This window comes from Liolophura sinensis, chromosome 1, assembly GCF_032854445.1.
Source record: "Liolophura sinensis isolate JHLJ2023 chromosome 1, CUHK_Ljap_v2, whole genome shotgun sequence".
Lineage (NCBI taxonomy): Eukaryota > Metazoa > Mollusca > Polyplacophora > Chitonida > Chitonidae > Liolophura > Liolophura sinensis.
Window position 1 is genome coordinate 70,022,411 of NC_088295.1, and position 22,088 is coordinate 70,044,498.

A 22,088-nucleotide genomic window follows, 5' to 3' on the forward strand; every position below is an offset into this window, starting at 1 on the left:
TTCAGAGATCATCTGCAAGTGATCATGTGAAAAGTGTTTTCATCACAAGACAGATAAACTAAATCGCAGATTGGATTGGAAACCGTTTTGTGCAACCTAATGACATGAAAAATAAGTTACTGGGGCCATAACGACATCTAGAGATCTTTCATTGGTGTACAAGTATTTTTCATTTATCTGGTTCTGATGATAAATATACAATTTCCTTGGAGAAGAGAATTGGATTTGTATTTCAGAGGCAATTTACCTGCATCTCATCTTTCATCTCATTTCAATCTCTGCAATGTGTCAACAGTATCTAATAGTATAGAAGATCTTCATTCATAATCTGTGTACATGTAGACCAAGTAATGGACAAAATGATTTTGAGCAACCGGAAGACATTCCAGCCTGCATGTATTGACAATTGTGTGTCTGATTGTAACATCTATACATTACCCTTAAAGATGCAATGATATATCCCTGTCACATACATAAAAGAAATATTGCTATCCTGGAAACAAGGTGATATACAGGAATTAAGAAATTTCAGTGAGAAATGACATTCAGGATGACCTTTTTGACCTCTGTTTCAGGCAGAGGAACCTTATGTGCCAATCTGGAGCAAACTTTTGCGATATATCACAGCAATGTTTGTGGTAGTTTTCATGGTAAGTCTAGCAATGATTATTAAAAATGTTCTGTTATTTGGAGAAAAAACAAAGTATGTTTTTCTCGAAAAACTCATGCTTATTTGTGTGATGTGATGTCAGTCCAAGATGTTGCATGTACACGTACTGTAAACCAAAATTGGTCCAATAAATAGTTAACCCAAGGTGAAAGCTGAAGTCATATCTCCAGTCAATATGGTTCAGTTGTTTACACCCAATACAGACATGTACATGTTTAATTTATGAAATTAATGAAATTAATTAAACAGTGCATACATTTGTTTTTTTTCTGTGTCGTTAATACATTTACCTGTGTTAAATCATGCCAAAGGCATTTCAGAGTGATGGGTACACGCTGTCACTAGTTAGTCAACAGTGCCATTTCACTTTTCAAGTTTCATGTACAAGCACATTTTCATTTCCAGATATTAGATGATATGAATGTCCTGTATAAGAAGTATAATGTAGTTCATGTGTCTGACCGTGTTGAAGACAATGATGATGTGATGGTATGGTGTGTTGCAGCTTGCTATAGTGATTGCAGCCCTGTTTGCAGTGATTATCTACCGTATCATCATTGTGGCTGTTCTCTACAGTTTGAGCGACAACTTGATTCAGGGTCGAGAGCCACTCATCACCACGGCAACTGCTGCTATCATCTCACTTGTCCTCATCATCATCCTTGGATTTGTGAGTACTGAGTGTTGTCAGTGAGATCATATATACAATTACATTCATAACAGTCAAAGATAAGATGTAAGAAATGCTCTTGCGTGTAGTTTAACATGGAGACCACTTGCTATCAACCAGTATGAATTTTATTTACTTATTTTTTTAGCATTTTATGCCATACTCAAATATATTACTTGATGATGACGATGACCAGCATTGTGGTGGGAGGAAAGCTGGCAGAGTTGGGGGGACTATGACGATTTGCAGGTTACTGGTGCACCTTTCCAAACACCAATATGAAATACACCGCACGTGGAAAAGTTTGCCAATATATGTATAACATTTGACACCCATAATATACTGGTCCCCATCATGTGTGAAAAATAGTCAAAGGAAATCTCCATCTAGAAAACTTAATATATTCTGAATATTTTCAAGTGATTAATACGTTTCTGAAGTGATTTTAAACTGGACTCCACAAGCTGCTACTATGAACTTAGGTGTAGCAACTTTGACAACAAGACCAGAATGTTAACAGGTGTGTCTTATTCACTGGCATATGAACCTGACTGACCCTTTTGAGCTTGGAAGGTATTGATTAACATAAATGGACAGGAAATGTGGCAAAACACATATGAACGTTGTATTTCAGTGGCTCTAGAAGTAGGTATTCTTTTTTTGATGTTTCAGGTATATTTGTTTATTTAACATGATATAAACTTTTGTGTTTCAGGTGTACCAGTTCGTTGCCACCTGGTTGACAAATATAGGTAAGCTCAATCTGTTGATATTTTCACACTTCTCAGAAGAGATTTGTCATCAATCTGATACAATGAACAGACTTTCCTCTTTGGTCCATAAGTATTGCTATTATAAAATTGGTCAGATTTTACTTCAAGATTTATGGGCTGTCTCAGCCTTCTGTTCAGAAGTTCATCTTCAGGACACTTGTGTTAGTAAGATATTTGAAAAGCCCTTTCTGTGGTAGACTTACAAATTCATTTGTTGGAGATAACTGTACAGCATAACTGTACTTGAATAGGCTTCGCTAATATCAGTCAAATCACTGGTCTTACAGAAATGACAACTTTAAATCTGGTCATATCTGTCTGTGTATTTTTCCAGAACAACCGAGGACTGATACAGAGTGGGAAGACAGCTTCACACTGAAAATGTTCCTCTTCCAGTTTGTCAATTACTATGGAACTATCTTCTACATTGCTTTCTTCAAGGGGAGGTAAGTATGCTATGTGTTACAGGAGAAGACTTTTGTTAGTGTTGTCAACTGATCTCTGATGTTAAAAGCTAAAAGCTGCTTCTTAATTCTAATGTCTTCCAGGTTGGAGAATGTGTAGAATGTGCAAAGCTGAGAAGTTCCACATGTATTTATCTGGTGAAAACTTAATACGAGGCACAGTATATGCATGTACCAATATGAACGATTCATTTAAGTACCTTTGGATGTTGTAAATCGGTGATGTCAGCTGATAAAGGGAAGAAACTCTGCAGTTTATTACGTTGCAAGTCAGAATTGCAAATAACTTTGATACCTTTATTTTTCAATAATGGGTAACCTGGTTATGGAATTAAGTGTCAGAATATAAAAGAAGTAATAAATGTCCCCAACAACTGCCCTGACTTCTTCTTGTACAGGTTTATGGGACGTCCTGGAGACTATGACTACACACTGACAGAATATCGTCAAGAGGAGGTAACTGCATGAGACATTCATAATGCATTGCAGTATGTTCTTTGTAGTGGCAAGTCATTCTCTGCATTACTGCACATTCTCTTATGTGTATAATACATGTATATGACAATGCCCTTGTTTTCAAGAAATCTGGGGAACAGACATACATGTACACTCTTTATGAGCATTTGCGTGTATTCCTGTATTGTTTGCCTGTATTGTTTTTATTGCAAAATGTGTGATTTACTGGAGCAGTATGTGAATAATACTTGCTTATACTTTGAATGTAAAGCTCTATTTCGAATTCTACTCTTCACACTGCAAATCTTGCACGTTTTGTCTCGTTTCAGTGTGACCCAGCAGGCTGCCTGATTGAGCTGTGTATTCAGCTGGCCATTGTCATGGTTGGAAAACAAAGTTTTAACAACTTCAAGGAAATTGTTCTCCCGTAAGTAGCCCACAAGAGGATATGTAGTGATAGTGGTCTACTTGGAGAACACTTTAGACAGTTGTCTTGGTTTCTGTCGAGGTTAACCAGGTTTTTATTTAACTGGGGCTGTTTCTATTAACTTTCTGGTTTCTACGACAATGAAGGGCTATATAACCAGTTTCGGTGCCGTGAGATTTGAAGGTTTCACGCCGAGATTTCCAATAGGGGAGTTCAAACTCTCTTGTCATTGAAGGTAAAAACAGCCCTTCGATATCATGTGACATGTGAAAAATGTTAGGAAACCTTTGTTGACATCAATTTACTGACCTTTTGTCTCATCATGTTCCAGATGCACAAACCTGCCTTTAAGTTCACAAATACACAGCTCCACAATTTCTCAGTCGTTTGTATACTCTGAATAACTTTTTGGCAAAACTTTTCTGTGTTAAGGGTTTTGAAGTCTTGTAATTCCAATGACCTGTAGATAGAAAACTATGAGAGCTAAAAATTCGTAATGTGCTCCAAATTGTAGCCCAGGGTATGCATTTTCTGTGGGTTCATGGAACCTATTTGAGCTACAACTAAAAGTTTTCTTTTGCTACATGTAGAAGTGTTTAAATGACATCACTCAGGTTGCCTCCATCACCAGGCGATTAGCATGCTACTAGCGCATCCAGGAGCCGCCCACATGTGTGATTGCTGTGTTAAGAATATACTGGCTTTCTCTCTGTCATACTTTGAAGGTTTTTCAGCAACCTGTGGATGGTCATAAATTACTGAGCCTGGTTTCTCCCCCCATCATAATGCCTGCCTCCATTGTATCAGTAAAATATTCTTGAATATGGCATAAAAAACGTCCAGTGAATAAAATGAATAAGTGACATCACCATATTTCAGAAATAGAAACATTAATTTAATCTGTAATTTAACTGTAATTCGTTGACCTTTTCGACCAGCAGGCATCAAGCCACAGCTATGTGCCAGGCTGTGAAATTTGCCACTTTTACTTCAAATGATCGAAACTTAAAACGATGTCGCATTGGTGGGGTGGGTGATTGTTTTCTCGTCTTGACTGATGGCTAGACAAACATCGCCACGGGAATGCGGTGCATATGCTTGGCGCAGATGAAAGTCATCCAGTGGATACAGGCTTGAAGAATTCCAGACAACACCTTTATTTTTACCATGAATTAAAATGATGAAAGTATCAAGCCAAAGCTGTTTACAAACCTGTAAATTCTGAAACTGTCTCAAAGCTTTTTCTTGTCAAAGTGGCAAGCTCACGACTGCTTCTCCAGCTGTCAGCTACACTGCAGAAGTGAATGCATTATACAGGGAACAGTGTTGTCTGTTCACAGTCCCAAAGATAAATGTAACAAATCAGCGTGCAATTGTATTTCAGCAACCTGACAAACAAGTATCTGCCATTAAGCTCCTGTAACATACAGAGGGAAGTTTTTCAAGCCTCAGGCACATGATGGTTTGTCATCCTATTTTAGAAATGTTCGATGTGCCTGCCATTTCATTTCGGAAACCGTCAATTACACACATAAACATACTTGGGACAAGGTTTCCTAAACATACATGTTTAAACCTCGTTCTCGCATGATTGTGACAGTCGATTGCCATGTCTGTACATCAGTAAATTTACACTGAACCCCATATAGGTAGATGGAACAATCTCCAGACATTCCTGATTGCTTAAAATGGGGATCATAAACTCAACATACACAGATTGAATATTGTGTTTGCATGTGTGGAAATGGATGCCCATTTCCAGCTTCATATTGCAACAATTGTAAACATTGTGTTAATGCAATGCTAAATCTATTCCTACTGACTTTTTCTGGGATCTCAGTCGCGTGTGTGCAAGTCTTAGGCCTACAGGTAACTGACAGCTTATAGAATGAAACACTGACCAATTAGATGAACTGATTTTATTGACCCACCCCTTGGGGGAAAGAAAGTCAACATGATTTTGAAAGCTCCTGCCAAATCTAGACTAGCAGACGGAGGCTTAAAATTTTATATACCGTCACGTGCCTAGTGGAGAGCGATTGCATTTTAATTTGGACTTTTAGGTTTGATTTTGTTACTAAACCATTTCAGTACAACTATTATAAAGTCATATGCCGGTATAGGTGTATAACAGAGATATTCACAAAACTTACATGTAATCTTTTTACCACGTGTATAATTCGAAACAATTACCAAACCAACAGGTGGTCGGATTGGGTCTCTGCTGTGATTGACAGGTGGTGCAAACAACTTCAAAGGCTGTACCCAGAGCTGGGCGAAGTTGCGATTTGCATATCAATACAACTCGGCTGTTTATATTTGAATATATAAATTTATATTAAATATGTATATTTGTCCATTTTAGATTGACCAAAATTTCCACACAAAGAATGGTATTAGTAGATCATGAAAACCTCCATTGGTAAGGTGTGAAGACGTACATGTATGTATGTTTTGATGCCAAAAAAGTGGATGAAAGATAGATTTTCTTACGAGAAGAAGCATGTAATGCAGAGTCTAAATTCAGCGTTTAAAGGTGGAGCAGCATAGTTGCTCGTTTTTAACAACATTGTGTTCAACCTAATGAAAAAAAAACAATTACGATTATGGCAGGTCGATCGGATAACGCGAACTTAATAAATTAAGTTGTGTAATAGGCTGTTAACCAGTTTGGCATCTGTCAGTGCCCATGGTGAACAAATGACAGGAAACAAAAGACAGTGTGGCTCGGGAAATCACCTTAACGATGGGACCTATTTTTTTGCCTTGTGTACTGACCAATCAAAGCCTCCATGCAGATCGCTGGTCAGGTGACGTGCCGACTTTGTCTATAGTCATATGGGCGAGAACAATCAACTATCCACGGTGCGCTATTCAGCTTATTTGATGAGATTCCCCTACAGTCCCTGACCTTGTTTTGTCAACTTTCCCTCGAGCATTCTGACCATGAGTGCTGCTCAGCTGGTCAAAATGTAACGAATTACAATAGATTTAGAGGGTAACTGGACAGTTACATGCTCTTGAACTGCCTTGATAATTGTCCATGATTTCCTACAATGGACTGTGTATCTTAACATATTTATTAACATCGCTTTATATGTGTTACAAATATTGTCATGTCACAATCTTCTCTGTCCTGAAACAGAAAACCATTTGTTCCAAACTACTTGGAGGCCGTGAAACTGCAGGCAAAGTTTTTAATTGTCATATAAAGTCATGCAATATGCTGCAGCCTTTGTGTTACAGATTACAAGTGTTGTCTTTGCGAGAAATAATGCAGAGTTGGGGAAATTAAAAGGTGTTTTTGAGACATCTGGTGCATAAAAGGCTATTTTCCAAATGGTATACTATGCATGTCTGGGAAGTTAACTTGTCCCTCTTTGGTTATGTTTTAGGAAAGTCATGGTGTGGTTTAAGTCACGCAAAATCATTGACAAAAACAAAGATATGGAGGAGTCTGATGCAACCAGGTGGGAGAGGGATTACTGTCTGGCTAACATGCCCAAATATGGGCTGTTTGACGAGTACCTTGAGATGGGTGAGTCACATTTTTACACAGAAAGTGCACTGTGATATTCAGCATGGTATAAGCAGTTTTGGCATTACTTCAGCCTGATGATGAAGTCAATTTTCAGGGGATTTTTTTGTGTTGCAGTAAATTTCAGGCTTTTTGACATATTGTTTTTTTTTTTTAATATTTCTTTTTTGTTTTTGTTTTTGGCAAACTCCACTTACTGTTTTAACCATATATTTGACCGTGTTAGGACAAATGTATCTCTTTCTCTGCAGTGATCCAATTTGGATTTGTGACAATCTTTGTGGCTGCCTTCCCTCTTGCCCCTTTCTTTGCCTTGCTCAACAACATTATTGAGATCCGCCTTGATGCCTACAAATCTGCACCCAGTGGAAACGACCATTTGCACAACGGGCAGAAGATATTGGTAAGCATTGTACTGAATTTTATGTCACTTCCCATTGCAGCTTAGTAAAGGAACATGTGATGTCTCAGTAGTTGTCTTTCTTAGTTGGAAAATTCAGACTACTAACTTTTCCAATAAGCTTTTGAAAACTTACTCAAATTGGATGGTAATACATGTACTTTATAAAAGGTGTACAAACCAAACCCCAACCCCTACCCCCCAAGGTCGGTATGTATCCCTCTCACAGTACCGTAATGACCTGAAATATTCCACCGAAATGTCAGCCGCTGTGGCCAACAAAGAACTTGTTACCAGTGCACCACAGAAGCCTGCGACATGACTGATTTACCAGGAGCTTCACAGCTGACAGTGAAACCAAGTCTATTTGAGCTGTGACAAAGGTGGAGTATTAATTTGTGAAAGTGACATGGATGCTTGAAGATTTCCCGACAAGTCACACCTGTATTTTTATCCATGAATCAAAAGGAAGAAAGTATCAAGCCCACAGTTGTTACAAACCTGTAAATTCCAAAGCTGTCTCAAAACATGATCCCTTTGGACAGGCTACTCTCTCACACCAGACTGTCCTAACCTACTGACGGTTGTATGCTCTGTCGAAATACCTGTCATATTCTGATACAAGTAGACAGTGATGTAGTCAGTGTTAGCCAATGAATGCTCTGAATGAGAAAAAAGCCTTCGCACTACAAATTTTCATTGGTTGAAGTGAACGTGTGTCTTTATTAATATTCATCATCAATCCAGAAATGGCAGAAGTAAGATGTCATATAAAGAAAACGAATTTGAGGAAATTATTAGGGAAGCTGAGGTCATTGTTTGTCACTAATTCAGAATAAAAGAGCTGTTCACATGTCAGTGACAATGTCTACAAGCCATTCTACAGGGAAAAGATGCTTTTGTGGGCCGAAAGACTGTAGCAGGGATATCATGCTGTTAACGGTATCCTTAGAACAACGACGTCAAAAAAACTTGATGCCCCTATTGTTATCATTATGTCACCACTGGTGAACCTTGATTACAAAGTCTCAGGTGAAAGCCTTAAACAAGAGAGGCATACCCGGTGTCTTAGGGATGACTACGAATTCCAGGATATTGTGGATGTTAAATTCAATTATGGGAATACAAGTTTGCATCTGTGGAGAGGCAAGATGGAGAAAACTTTTGACTTAACCCATCTAACAAACATTCACTTGCATCATCTCATCAGAAAGATTTTGAAAGTCTTCAAGAAATGAATTACAACATTGGTTCATAAGATTTTGGGTCGCCAGACCAAGAGGTCACTTTGACATTGATGAATTATGTGACTAAATCTTGCTCCTTGTTCTCAAGTAGTTATTTTATTATCAGCTCACTGAAGTGAAATCCGTTTCATTTGTGATGTTTTTTAAATAAAACTCTGGATCTGACATCTTGATATAAATGGGTTTAAAAGCTTATTACATGTACACTAGAAGAAAATTAACAGTGTTGTGATGGTGACAAGGCCTTTTTTCGGATAGAGTAACTCTCCAGATACAGTATGTTCATTTACATGTATGTGAATTTGTTATTATTAAAATAGGGCAAGGATATATGGTAGTTCAAACTAGTTTGTAAGCTACACAAATATTTAGTGACCTTATGAACTGATCCATGGGTATTAAATTCTTTTCTTAATTGATTTTTTAACACGATACTCAGAAATTTTCACTTGTACAATGGTTGGGGGTCAGTTTTATTATTGGAGAAAACCAGAGATAAACCATTGTCCTTGGGCAAGTTGCTAGCTTACTTTCACACTAGCATTCCAAATTGGTTGAAGAGAGGTGGTCCTCCTTAGATTCGAAGCAGATGAATAACCCTTGGAGTACCACTTACTGTCACAGTGAGAGCTCTGGAATCTGTAATCCCTACAGTCTGAACTGACTCCGCATATCATGTGCCAGCGTTAGGAGTTAGGAGATCCATGTCCTGTACAGTGCTATTTAAAATAAGATACATGTAGAAGGTAATAGTGTGGGGTAAGGCTGTGTGTGTCTTTCCTCTCTGGAAAAATGTTTACTGCAGAGAGGATTTCACTCATCTTCTGTTTCCCATCATAATTGTACTGGTTACTGTTTAAAGTGTTCTACCTGAAAACTGTTGCTGAAATAACTTGTACTCCATGAAAACGTGACAGAGAAATGGCGTGGCCAAGCAGTATTTTATACCTGTGTGCAGTTTACACTGAGTGTACCAGGTTTATTTGTTTATTTGATGGTTGTTGAACACTACACTCCAGAATTTTCTAATGGGTGGAGGAAGCCGCAGTGGCTGATGTAACCCATTGACCTTTGGCAAGTTTCTGATGAACTGTCCCATATTTTACACACCGACATCCACACTGTATAGATTATGTATTAAGACAGAGTGGTCTTTCATGGACTGTGCAACCCGTCATATGAGCACTGTTGACCCCTAGAAACTGTCACCAAGGCCCCACATATGGTGAGAGAAGGGAAATGTACACAATGTTCTATGTGCACCCATATGTGCAGGGAACAAGGGCTCTAATGAAAGATGCAGACAAGACATCTCTGTATGACGACAGTGCTGCAGATGATTTTTGTCAGAGGGAGTAGAGTACTCTCGACTTTGAAAGAGAGGGAGCACGTTACTCACAACTTTCAAGTATGCGTTAACGCAGAACACATTTTTTCAAATACTATCACTACACTTTCACCAGTAATTTTCCTGGAAAGTGTTAAGTTGATCGAGTTAAAGGGGGTGAAAATGTACATCATAAACAATATTAGCATGTTTGAAAATTGATGCCTTTTATCAGCTTTACATTGCAACAATTTTTAAACGTATTAGTGCTAGGCTATACACACCCCTTGGAATAATCAGTCATCAAGATTGTGAGGTTCATAATTTCACACTGTCAAGTGTGAAAACAAGTGTCTCGCACTCCTTGTTTTTTTTTTAATTAAATGTGGTGGGACAATACTTTGCAAGATACAATCATTTCAGCAGTATCTTGACATAAATTTAAAGTGACCATATTTTCCCAAATGAAACTTGAATGTTTTTGTACTTCAAAATTTAAGTCGTAAATGTCACAAGACATGTACCTCCAGATTACTTTTTGGGGAAAATGCTAGGTCTGGAAAGTGACGGAAAGAACAGCGAATCCTGCAGATAATGACTGCAACTGAAAGAACCTATCATACATAACGCGGAAGTTAGGATAGCAAGTTTGCAACAACACTACCACCAAGGACAGTAGAAAATAGCTTAACCCAAAAAGTTTTCCTGATATAATTTTCCATTTAAGGCGGCTTCTCTGTGTACTGTTGACATCAACTATATACAGTTTTGTTCCAAGACCAAATACAGCTTTTTAATAAGGGTACCCTGTTAGTAGGCTAATTTGGGCTGAAATGTCTTCAGATATTATAAAACGTCAACTTAATATTTTTTACTTAAATTATATTGTCAATATTTTTATTCATTTTGTTTATAGAAATAAAAGCAATTTTAGCATTTACGTTAAAGTTATCATGCCCAATTCCCCATAATTTAAGATTTTCAGTGGTTTACTGTAATTTGGGCACTCCTAAAGGGCACTCCTAAGGGGCACCAAAATGTACATTTATTTCACCCTGTGTTCATTCCTATGTTCCTTAAGCACAAATCCAGGTTCACAGGTAAATATACAATTTCCAAATTTCTTATTGGTGGGAAACTATATTAAGATGAGCATAGAATAACATATAACAGTAAATTCCTTAGAAATTGTTTTACTTGTTTTCTTGTATTTTTTTTTTTTTTTGCCATGATAATCCTGTTTTTCTGTCTGTTACGCTACAGGGATTTGGTTTGGCATTCTGCGAGGAGTGGCAGCTGTAGCAGTCATATCAAATGTAAGTTGCTTTTAGTCTGGATTGTTAAGTGTTATGTATTCTGGTTTTGTCAGGCAATTTCAAACTTACACAGTTACAGGAGGTAATGACATGCTCTAGGTTGAAAGACTAAAGACAATTATTTCTTATCCCATGGAGGTCCTTTGATAAAAAGTGTATACAATTCACAGGCACTCTGGGTTAATTTACATCCAAATGACATGCCTACATATAGGCCTACATGTGACGGGATGTGAAACCAGCCGTTTGCAATCCACATTCCATCCTGTACTTAATAGCCAGACAGACAATAATAATAGAAAGACGTAACTTGACTAAAAGTAGAATATCACACGTGCTGTTTTTGTTTGTGATCTTACATTGGTCATCATGATGTCTTTATAAAGCACCAAAAAATCAGTATGAGCTGTGGTAAGGTCTCTGAGGAAAATCTACAATGATTCTTTACCATGCGAAATGTGTTTCATGATCATTAAAGCATGTCTTACTTATGGTTACCGCTAAGGATAACATCAACAAATGTACATTACTAATCAGGTTTTTAGTCACAAGATGTGAATTTGCAATGCTCAAAAGATGTAAATGGGTAGTGCAAGGACAAGACATACATGTGAAACTGAAGACAGTACATTGGACAGTTTGTGTGTTTGTTTTTAAATATTATGATTTTCACTGATGCTGAGGATTGCAAATGGCGGGTTTGGTACTGTGTCAATATGTGAATATACCTATAGCTAGCACACAAGTCACATGAGTTGTCTTTGCTATATATTACTCTCCTCATGCAGAGGCCTGATTGTCTACTAACCTCTGCTGAAACATCCTGCATTTCCTTGTATGGGGATCTACACACTGCTAATCCAGACTGACCAATGCAAACGTACCTACTCGCCCTAAGCTGAAAAAATTTGTTGTTGTTGTTGTTTCGCATCATTGGCAGAAATCAGTTTGAACCACTGGATTATGTTAGAAGAGGGTTTGTCAGTGCTGGTTTGGTATAATTGTTTTAACTTGAGCTGCAGATTTAGTGTGTACCACCAAGTAGAGATTGGACGCTGTGCAGAGGTCTGATGAGACAGCTAGATTAACACTACAACGCACCTTGTAGACTTGGTCTCCAATGTATACATAGAGCTGTTTTGACCCTAAATTTTCTCATTAATAATAACGTCAGCTTCTGTACAAATTTTTTTAATTTCGTGTTCAGTCGGGTGGTCAACGTCTTACTTCAGGATTAATCATGAATATTAATGAAAACACACTTCCACCTCAACCAATGAAAATTTGATGTCGATTTTGGAAGTCTTTCAGCTTGCACAGAGTGTTCATTTGCTAACAATGATTGTGCCAATGACCACTTGTACCAGAAAACAGGGTGTCTTTCGACAAAGCCTAAAGCCATTAGGCTACAGCGTGGGTCATTTTAGAGAGTAATGGTACATGTAACATTTTCCCACACCCTGCAGACATTATTCAGGTGTTATTCCATTACATTGTACCTACACTACAGAGCTGAGATAACCATCTGCTGGGTTTGATTCATCCTCAGGCCTTCATCATTGCCATCACCTCAGACTTCATCCCTAAGTTGGTGTACAAGTATGAGGTCAGTCCTAATGGCACCCTCCATGGTTACATTAACAACAGCCTGTCCTACTTCAACACCTCCGATTTCCAGACACAGAGTATTCCAGATATAGGCAATGAGGCAGTCTGCAGGTATGTAGATGAGGGCAAGACTCTGTGATCATGGACATTCATCGCCAGGATACATAAAGAGCTACACAAATGTGTCTTTAAAGCTGGGTTACTATGATGAGGATCAAAATAGTCTGAATTCCTTACCTAAAATTGTTAAAAATTTGCATTATATTAAAATTGATAGGCAATTTTTAAAAATTGCAAGTTTTAAAAGATGGCATGTAAAAAAGTTTTCTGTCATTTTTGCTTTTTACTGCTGTGAAGTTAAGTAGTTTTGAAGGTTAATTTTAAAGGGTGCCTTTTGCAAAGAACAACAGAAATACAGTTGATGAAACAAAGTATGTGCTGTATTGTACATACATCAGATTTGGGAATGAAACCAAAGTTGCTTGGATGTCACATTGTTGAAATGTCCTGTTAGTAAGTTTACAAAAGCCATAAGCATTATTCTGTTGAGGAGGAGGGGTAGAGGTATATGTATTTAAATGCCCAATACTGTTTGTTCCTCAGGTACCGTGCCTACCGCGAAAATCCATTTGAGATTGCAGGCTACAACTACACACGTCTGTACTGGCATATCATTGCAGCTAGATTCGCTTTTGTCATTGTCTTTGAGGTAAGTGAAGTGTGTTCTGCATCAGAGCTGGTTTCACACAGTAAGTCAGATAAGTGTCCTGCAATATTATTTTTGGTGCTGAAACCTGCATGTTTCCAGTAGAATATCTTCTTACATTCCATACAAAACACCTTTTTAAAAATCTAATAGAATTCAAAGAATTTGGCAAAATGTGTAGGTCAGGAGCAAAATTTTAGGTTATTTGTCTATCAACATGTAATAGTTGACGTGGTGAGCACTAAATAAGCAGTTTGAAGGATATTTTGGTAATTTAACTATCAGCACATGATTGTTGAATTGGTGAGCACTTTATAGTGAGATTGAAAGAATTTTAGGTAGTTTACCTATCAACAAGTGAATTATTTGATGTGGTGGGTATTTTATAGTCTGTTTGAAGGATATTACCTATAATTCTAAATTTACCATGTTTTCTTATTCCTACAAATTGTTTCAGAATCTTGTGGTGATTTTGACCTGGTTGATATCCTACCTTATCCCTGATGTGCCCTACGCTGTGAAGATTCAAATGTTGAGAGAACAGCACTTAGCAGGACAAGCTGTTTTGGAGGCTTCACGCTTGGAGGATGAGAAACGCCGTGTTCGCAAACTTGATTAATGTCATTTCAGACGCAATTGAAGGACAAATGAAGTGAAACTAACTAAACTGAATTATGGGAGATCTGGTTTCCCCAGTCATCTTATAATGAATTTTACATTACCATTTTTTTTTTCTAAATATACATGTATCTTATGTATATGGTTTTATGCGGATTCTAATGAATGTTTTGTCTTTTACAATCATATGCTGTATCAAAGAGCGTTTGTTTTTTTTTTATGAGTAATGGGTACAAAGTTAGTATGCCTTTGTTATATTTTTTTTTTACACTATCAAAGAAACTGGTAAGTGCATCTTATTCAAACCCCTATTCCTTTTAAATACATGTACATGTATTATGTTAAATGACAAAGAAAAGATTTCATGACTACCTCTACCCTTAGCTTTATAAGAAACCGTTCACCTGTTTGACCTTTTAAAGGGGTTTTGAAACATGACAGTACATATAGTATCTTTACACTCTAAAGCTACACTAGAGTGTTTATACATGTGTATATAAAATATATGTTGTAGGACCCTGCTGATTTTATAATCAACTGATGCAATCTAAGAATATGCAGGTGTAACACCAACTTGCAAAATAACCAGAATATTGTATTATTAAGAGGAAATGCTCATTTCTGCTGTTGATTTACCCATAATATCTCCTTTTGTGGTAATATTTGAGTCTGTCAGACAGTAAAATTTAATATATTTGAAGCATTGTAGTTGATTCGAGGACTTATTGGCAGCTTAAATAACTTTGCAAAAATGACTTCTGCTCAGATTGTGTGGGTTTGCGGCAATCATATGTGATAAAATAGCCAGATTATGAAAACTATGTCCAATAATTTTGGATTCTGTAAACAATACAAACTGCCCATGTTTATCTTCTATCAAAAATTTTATTCCAGTTCAGTAACAAAGTTCATTGAATGAACTTTAATATATTTTAGTAACATATTACAGATGAATTGTTGTTTTAACAAATTAATGTACATATTATAACAGTAGTTGAATAGTATATTGTGTACATACATTTGTTTGCAATCAAATAAAGCACTGTTTTCTCAATGCTGACCTTGTTTTAAAATACAGTATATATATTAAAATCCTGGTAAAGCCCTTGTGCGTACTAACACTTGGCATTATGTTTGTTCAGGACTTAACAGGAACAGATACATATAGGAATTGGCTTCCTCAGTGAAAATAAGGCGAATGTCCACAAGCACCTTGCTACCAATCAATATATATTTCTTATAAAATTAAAAGTTGTATTTAATTTGTCCGCAGTTAACAATTTTCACTTCCTTCACTGGTCTTTCGATTAAGGTTTCCTGTTCCTCTATTTTCTTCAATGTTTCTGCACCCTCAACAATTTGCCTGCAAGGAGATAAACAGCAACTCACTAAATTATTATTCTACAGAGTGAACAGGGTATTGCAAGTCTTCAGTAGGATACATATACAAGGGAGAGGGAGATCAGACAACAGCAATGTTTCACATGAAATTTTATCTGATTTAACAGTTAATAACTTCTAATGATTTCTCACAATCAAATCACCCTTCCCTACTACAGATGGTGGAAATTACAGGTGATTTTGTCTTGCGAACAAAAATTTTTCCGAGGTGAGTTGCGTTAAGGTTACACAGATTCTACGAACTTACCCAAAAGCGACAAAGCGAGTGTCCATCCATTTTGCAGGTTGTAATGTAATGTAGAACTGTGAGCCATTGGTATGTCTGCCTTTGTTACACATGCCTACTATCCCCCTCTTTGTGTGCTTCACACAGTAGTTCTCATCTGTAAACAAAAACAGGGTGGAAAGGGTTTGATCAGGTGGACATTTAATGAGCTTATATTTTCTGTACCGGTACAAAGTATATATATAAGCTTTATTTCAAAAGTGAAATCGCCTAGAAAATCACAAAACAATGTCAAGCTTAGTAGAAAACTCAAATTAAACCCTTCACAATGTATGAAATTGATAACATTTTGACTGTTCTGTATTGCAACAGAACAAACTGAGTTTGAGCATCCAGCTGCAAATGTTTTGTCCTGTAAAGGTTAATTTTTGGACTAGTACAAATGGCTATTTGAACTCCCTGCTAAGATAAACAACAGGGGCCAGATTCACACAGCCATCTTATGGTTGCAAGCATGTAACTGCCGTGGTAACATGTCTACAGTGCTATTGCCATTATAATTATGTGCACTCAACATTAGGTGCTTCATGTCTAAAATGCCTAAATAAGTCTAAATTTCTTCTAGACACTGCAATGAGAGGCACACTGTCACACAGGCAAAGTGTCATTTACACCACTGCAAAATTTACACATTCTGTCCTCTTTTTCTCAGTGGACATTAGTTTTGGTCTCTTACCTTCAAACACAAGTCCATAAATAGACTCTCCACCATTGCCTCTCCCATAATAGATATCTGAAAATGTAGATACATGGTGGTATTTCAAAGAGCAGTGGAAGAGTCCCTGTGAACTGGTTTTGGGTTAAAGTTAAAATATTGTGATTATGTAGGATAAGATCGGATTTTGATTCTGAAAAATGTTACAAGCATGTGCTTTTACAAGTGCTAAACTGTGGCTCACACTGATTGCAGTGTGACTAGTCAGGATATGGTCAGCAGTTGAAGTGGACTCGCTATTTACACGTGTGACAGAATACATATTTGTCTAAAATTACTGTCCCAAACAAAATAAAGCTGCAATCACTCAAACCAAACACTATATTGCCAGAAATTAGGCACCAATTTAAAAAAATAAAGTATTATAGGTTTGCCTAATTTCTGAAAGTTTGTAATGGCATAAATTTTGTTCTTTCAGCTGAAAAAAAGTTCAGCCACTGCAACCAACTCAGTTGACCAGATTAGCTCCTCTTTGACAACAGAATGAAATGAATCTCAATTTACTGTACTCAGAATTTTAGAACTGCATGACACATGGAGGAAAAACATTTGTCCTGTGAAAATGTGTGTTCCTTCCAGGCCATTTCATAAGTTACTCCGTGAAACTCTGTAAATGAGTTTATGCAAGTCCTAAAGAAATTACACTTAATACATTTAGAGCAATAAAACTACATATACACCCATTCTTGTCTTAGTCTCTGAGGTGTCAAGAACTTAATACATTTGTGATATCCCTTCCTATCGTTATGTCACACTCAGTACTTGTGGCCACGGGTATAGGGAATTGTAGGAAGACTTACCTCCCCCTTGGATCCAGCCATTTGGCACTATGCGATGAATTACAGAGTCCTTGTAGTGAAGATTATGCGCTTGATCTTGGGTTAACCCTCGTCGTCCCGTGCATAATTCCAGAAAGTTCTTACAGGTTTTCGGAACTAGATCAGAAAACAGCTGCAACACATTGAACGAAAGACAAACGTACTGAACATCCAACAAAACTACATATGTACATACAGGTACTGCATTCCATTCTGATTTGCTCTTTGACATTGAGGTACCTTTTGCCATTCAAGAACCACTCTTGTGCAATCCTATTTCATCAGATTACAGCTGCACTTCTTACCTCAGTACATGTATTTCTTCACAGTGGGAAAGCACCATATTTTTGTTACTCCTGTGAGGTGGCACTGATGTGAAGCAGGGCCTAGAGCCATTGCTATGTTAAAAAAAATTGATCCACAATGCTGCACAGTATTATGATGAACTGGGAAAAAGAACATTTGGCATTTGTCGATGTCTTGCTGACAAGAGTTTTTTGGCAGGTCCCTGTTTCTATGCTCTGATATACCATGCAGAATCATGCAACTTTGAACCTGGATCATCACATCACGTATCGTGCACATATTAGATATGAAAAGATTTCTCTAAGATGATTTAGGTAAAATGTCAAAGTCATGGGACAGTGCACAAACAATCCACTCACCTCAATCACCAGCCTGCCAGAAGGTTCATCTCCAATTGTAAAATCCATAAACACAAAATCATGCTGAAAACAAGAACTAAAGAATGAAAACATTCTACACATGGCATGACATATTATCAAACATTCAGCCACAATTTTAAGCAAATATACGTGTTTGGTTTATCTGGCGAAGGGCAATTTTCTCCACCCTTCATTTATAATTGAAATGCAAATTTATCATTACATGTATGCAAGTCATCACTGAGGCATAAAGCCCAAATTAAATTTAACGAAACAAAATGTATATACTGTTAATGAAGGATCGATTCTTAAGTGCTAATAACTTAACCAGAAGAAGATCTGATAGCTGGATAAAATGATAATGTGCTGAACACAAGTTTATCAATATCTTGATCAATGTAAAACTGTTAGGAAGATACACCTTTGTGTTGTTCATGTGTTCTGCATAGGTCTCCTCTGTCAGAGCTAAAAAGAGAGATTCAGGTCTGAACTCCTCATGACCATGGTTGTGTTCTGCCCATGAAATGAACACTTCAGGACCACCAATCATCTGTCCATTCACAAACACAAACGCCTTATCCTCAAACTCCCATGTTTCCCCTCGAAGTTCCTTGATTTTTTCTTCTTTGTAAGTATTCCATTCCACGTCCAATAAACCAGTGACTTTAGCATCTACAAACACTTTTGGGCTGTTCTTCTGGAGATCCTGCAAGAGAAGATAATTATCCTATGCAGTTTACCATAAATTATATACATTAGCCTTACAGAAGACACTTTTTCAAGATTTCTCTGCAATAGCGGACCCCCAACAAAATAAAAAAATAAGTTTTTCAGTTATGATGCTAAGTAGTACTGAATTTAGACTTTTTACTTGAAGCAAAAGTGTCACATTTCAGGTCAGTGTATCAGACTTCTTTCTGTTTTTTTTTTTTGTTGTTTTTTTTTTTTTAGAGAGGGGGAGGGGGGTGCTCATTGCTAAAATAAAAAAAAATTGTCATAAAAGACAAGGATTGGTGTAGCTAAAAAGTTTTATCCATCACACATTAGAACGAATAGCCTACTTGATTACAGTAATGATCCAATATTAAAACTTTTCAATACTGGTATCAAATAAATCAAATGCACAAATATTGTGCATATTTTATCATTAACCTTATACAATTACTTATCTGACTGGTGTTTTACACATAACTCAACAATATTTCACTTATGCGAACATGACCAGCATTATGGTGGAAGGAAACTGGGCTGGGCCACAACCATCCGTAGGTTGCTGGCATTAACCTAATACAGATAAAAATCATCTGATATACACAGGTAATGATACTAGTCCTGCATGGGTCTATTAAGCTCTGCTGACAAACATTCATTTATCTGATGAAGTTGAGAGACCTGGGATTAAACTTGGGTGGGGTCATACCAAAGACTTTAATAATGTGACTTGTTGCTGCCTCGCTTGGCACTCAGCACTGAGAAGTTAGAGCAAGGAAACAAGACTAGTTGGCTCGGTCGCAGTATATTCTGACTGGGTTGGGTGTCATGTCTGGTGTCTTCGACATGATAGTTAAGTGGCAGCATCTACTCGCCCTGCCACAATAAGACATAGTAAGCTATATGTATACACACACCTAATGATTCTTCCTCGCCATATGACTGAAACATTGAATTTGTTAAGCACAACGCAAAATCTTAAGCATACAAGCTAGGTGCACAATTGGCTTTTTACACATTAGCATGCAAGATCTGTAAGGCTGGAGCTTTGACGGTAACCGAGAATTTGCGAGTAATGTGATCTGTCTGGACAAGAAAAGCCAACAGTGAACCTTGATGAAGCACACATACAAATATTTGATTTTGATGTTTAGCTAATGACGGTAGGCCTAGTACCATATAGTAATACATGGGACGAATATAACAAACAGTGATACACTGTTATTTAGTGTCACCGTAACAGTATTGCAGGGTATTCGTCACAGGTAGTGCAGCTTCGCTAGGTATATTTCGAGTGTGGTATTTGGATGTTTAGGGTGAAACATTTGAAATCAGCTCACATGGCCTTAGAACCATTTGAAAACTTATAAGACCGATTTCAGAACAGTAAGTCCATAAGGGCTAATCCTAGTCAGCTGAGCACACTTTTTACCTTGACACGTCCACGTTCCACTCGTCCCGTCGTTGCTACCTCGTTATGAGTAGGCCTTAAATGCGATCGTCCAAGTAAACCCTTTGTAAACCAGAGTTTAAATTCTTATATGGTTCCACACTATATGAACCATAAGTAAAAGGGAATATTTAAAACAAAAATCTTACCTCCAAACAATATCGGGCCATGGTAAACGACACATCATTAAGTAAACCCACAATCTCTACACGGTAAGTCGTCTCGTCCGCCATGATTGTTAGCCATGGATACAACGGTGTAAACAAAATGTGCACTGTACGTGTTTTCCGAGAGCAGAATGTAAAATGTGGATAACTGGTAGAAGTGCAAGGAAGTTGTTTTACACGATCTGTACATGCCCTGTGTGTGAATATTTCGGGTCTTTAGGCCGTTATCGTCTCTGGCAACACCGTCGCTGTGAGTTCGAATCTCATTGCTGACAAACGCACGCTATCACTCTTTTTTTTTTTGTTTTTTTAATACCCTTACATGACGGAAATGACAACAGCAAGCAATGCCACTGAAGTAATGACCAGTCCTTATCATTGTAAAATATATGTTATTTATCCTATATTTTCGTCCTATAATTAACCCATTGTCGGCCTACATGAACTCATTTAGATCTACCTGTATTTATTATTTTAGGTGTTCATTTTTTTCTGTTTGATGGGTTTTTTACCATGGTATAAGGCCTATTAGATTTTCAACAACTTTCTTCAAATGTTGAATTTTTAACCATGACTAACTGCTTGATGACGGTCAAGTCATACGTACACAACTGTACCCAACCATACTTAAGATAAATCTTTTATGTGGATAATATGCACGTGTATATGCACGGTATTCGGCCAAGGTATTTCAAAACAATATAAAAATATACAAATAATAAAATACAAACAATAAAACATAAAGAAATGAAAATTCACAAAAATATTAAAAAAGATATATATGTAAATAAAAAAAAAACGTTTCTATATATGTACATTTAGCTATGTATATATTTACATAAATTTATATGTATATACATAAGGTACCATACAGGTACAAATTCAGTGAGTCATGCATGAAAATCAATATAATCTGAAAGACGTCGGCCGTCATCCGCGTATGTTATCATGGGAATAATCCGCCAGTTTATACGTGGACGTATACGATGTAGGTATATGTAAATCGAGTACAAGCCAGATATCAAGAAGAAAGCGTGTAGGCCTAAAAACTCGATACCCCCATCACTGTGATGTGACAAATGAAGATGAGCATGTATATAGGCTATATAGGTGTACCAGTCATGTGATACACGACCAAAGGCCTAACACATTAAAGCCCGGAGGTAGGACGAAGAACGACAGTTAAGGCAGAGCATAACTTACATGTAGGCCTACAGTTATAACTTAAGCAGAGTGGAACTGTTACATATCACAGAGCATTATATACGTATATTCGAAGACACGCCGGTCGTGCTGTGAAACTATGGCCCACAACCAGCTTCACTTGGCGATGGGATGTTTGTCTGTGCTGGTGATAATATGCTGGACGACTGGGGGAGTGGCACAGAGAAGTTCTTCAGGTAAAGGCACAACAGTTATATGATGGGCCGCTCAATATGTGCAGCTACAGTGGGACTGGGCACAAAAATAGGATGAATAGCCCTGTCATGCATGTAGACCTATATATCGCCTGACTGAACACTGCGCCAATCTATGTAAAGCCATTCATACCCGTGCATATTCTGTAGCTGTGATTATTTATACATTGTATTCTGACTTCATATTTTCGAACGTTATGAAAGGCATCTTTCGATGCCATGTACATATTTTAAGGA

At 37.3% G+C, this 22,088-nt stretch overlaps 2 protein-coding genes across 2 annotated transcripts in view; one reads left to right on the forward strand and one right to left on the reverse strand.

The window, feature by feature from the left end:
* The window catches only part of LOC135482330 (anoctamin-4-like), a 46,973-nt gene extending 32,488 nt beyond the window's left edge, over positions 1-14,485 (forward strand). Inside the window, 13 exon segments of the mRNA XM_064762260.1 lie at positions 576-650; positions 1,176-1,340; positions 2,056-2,092; positions 2,448-2,559; positions 2,976-3,033; positions 3,363-3,460; positions 6,856-6,998; positions 7,250-7,351; positions 7,354-7,401; positions 11,236-11,288; positions 12,838-13,007; positions 13,500-13,605; positions 14,060-14,485. Coding sequence (XP_064618330.1) covers positions 576-650; positions 1,176-1,340; positions 2,056-2,092; positions 2,448-2,559; positions 2,976-3,033; positions 3,363-3,460; positions 6,856-6,998; positions 7,250-7,351; positions 7,354-7,401; positions 11,236-11,288; positions 12,838-13,007; positions 13,500-13,605; positions 14,060-14,221 — 1,329 coding nt within the window. The 3' untranslated portion in view covers positions 14,222-14,485.
* A 258-nt stretch (positions 14,486-14,743) lies between these two features.
* LOC135482331 (probable inactive peptidyl-prolyl cis-trans isomerase-like 6) lies at positions 14,744-20,600 on the reverse strand. The gene is made up of 7 exons (XM_064762261.1): positions 20,416-20,600; positions 18,527-18,811; positions 18,106-18,168; positions 17,423-17,573; positions 16,584-16,640; positions 15,869-16,004; positions 14,744-15,583 (listed from the first exon to the last, which is right to left on the reverse strand). Exons 1-7 carry the CDS (start codon positions 20,497-20,499, stop codon positions 15,466-15,468), a joined length of 894 nt encoding a protein of 297 aa, XP_064618331.1. The 5' UTR covers positions 20,500-20,600; the 3' UTR covers positions 14,744-15,465.
* Positions 20,601-22,088: the final 1,488 nt, after the last annotated feature.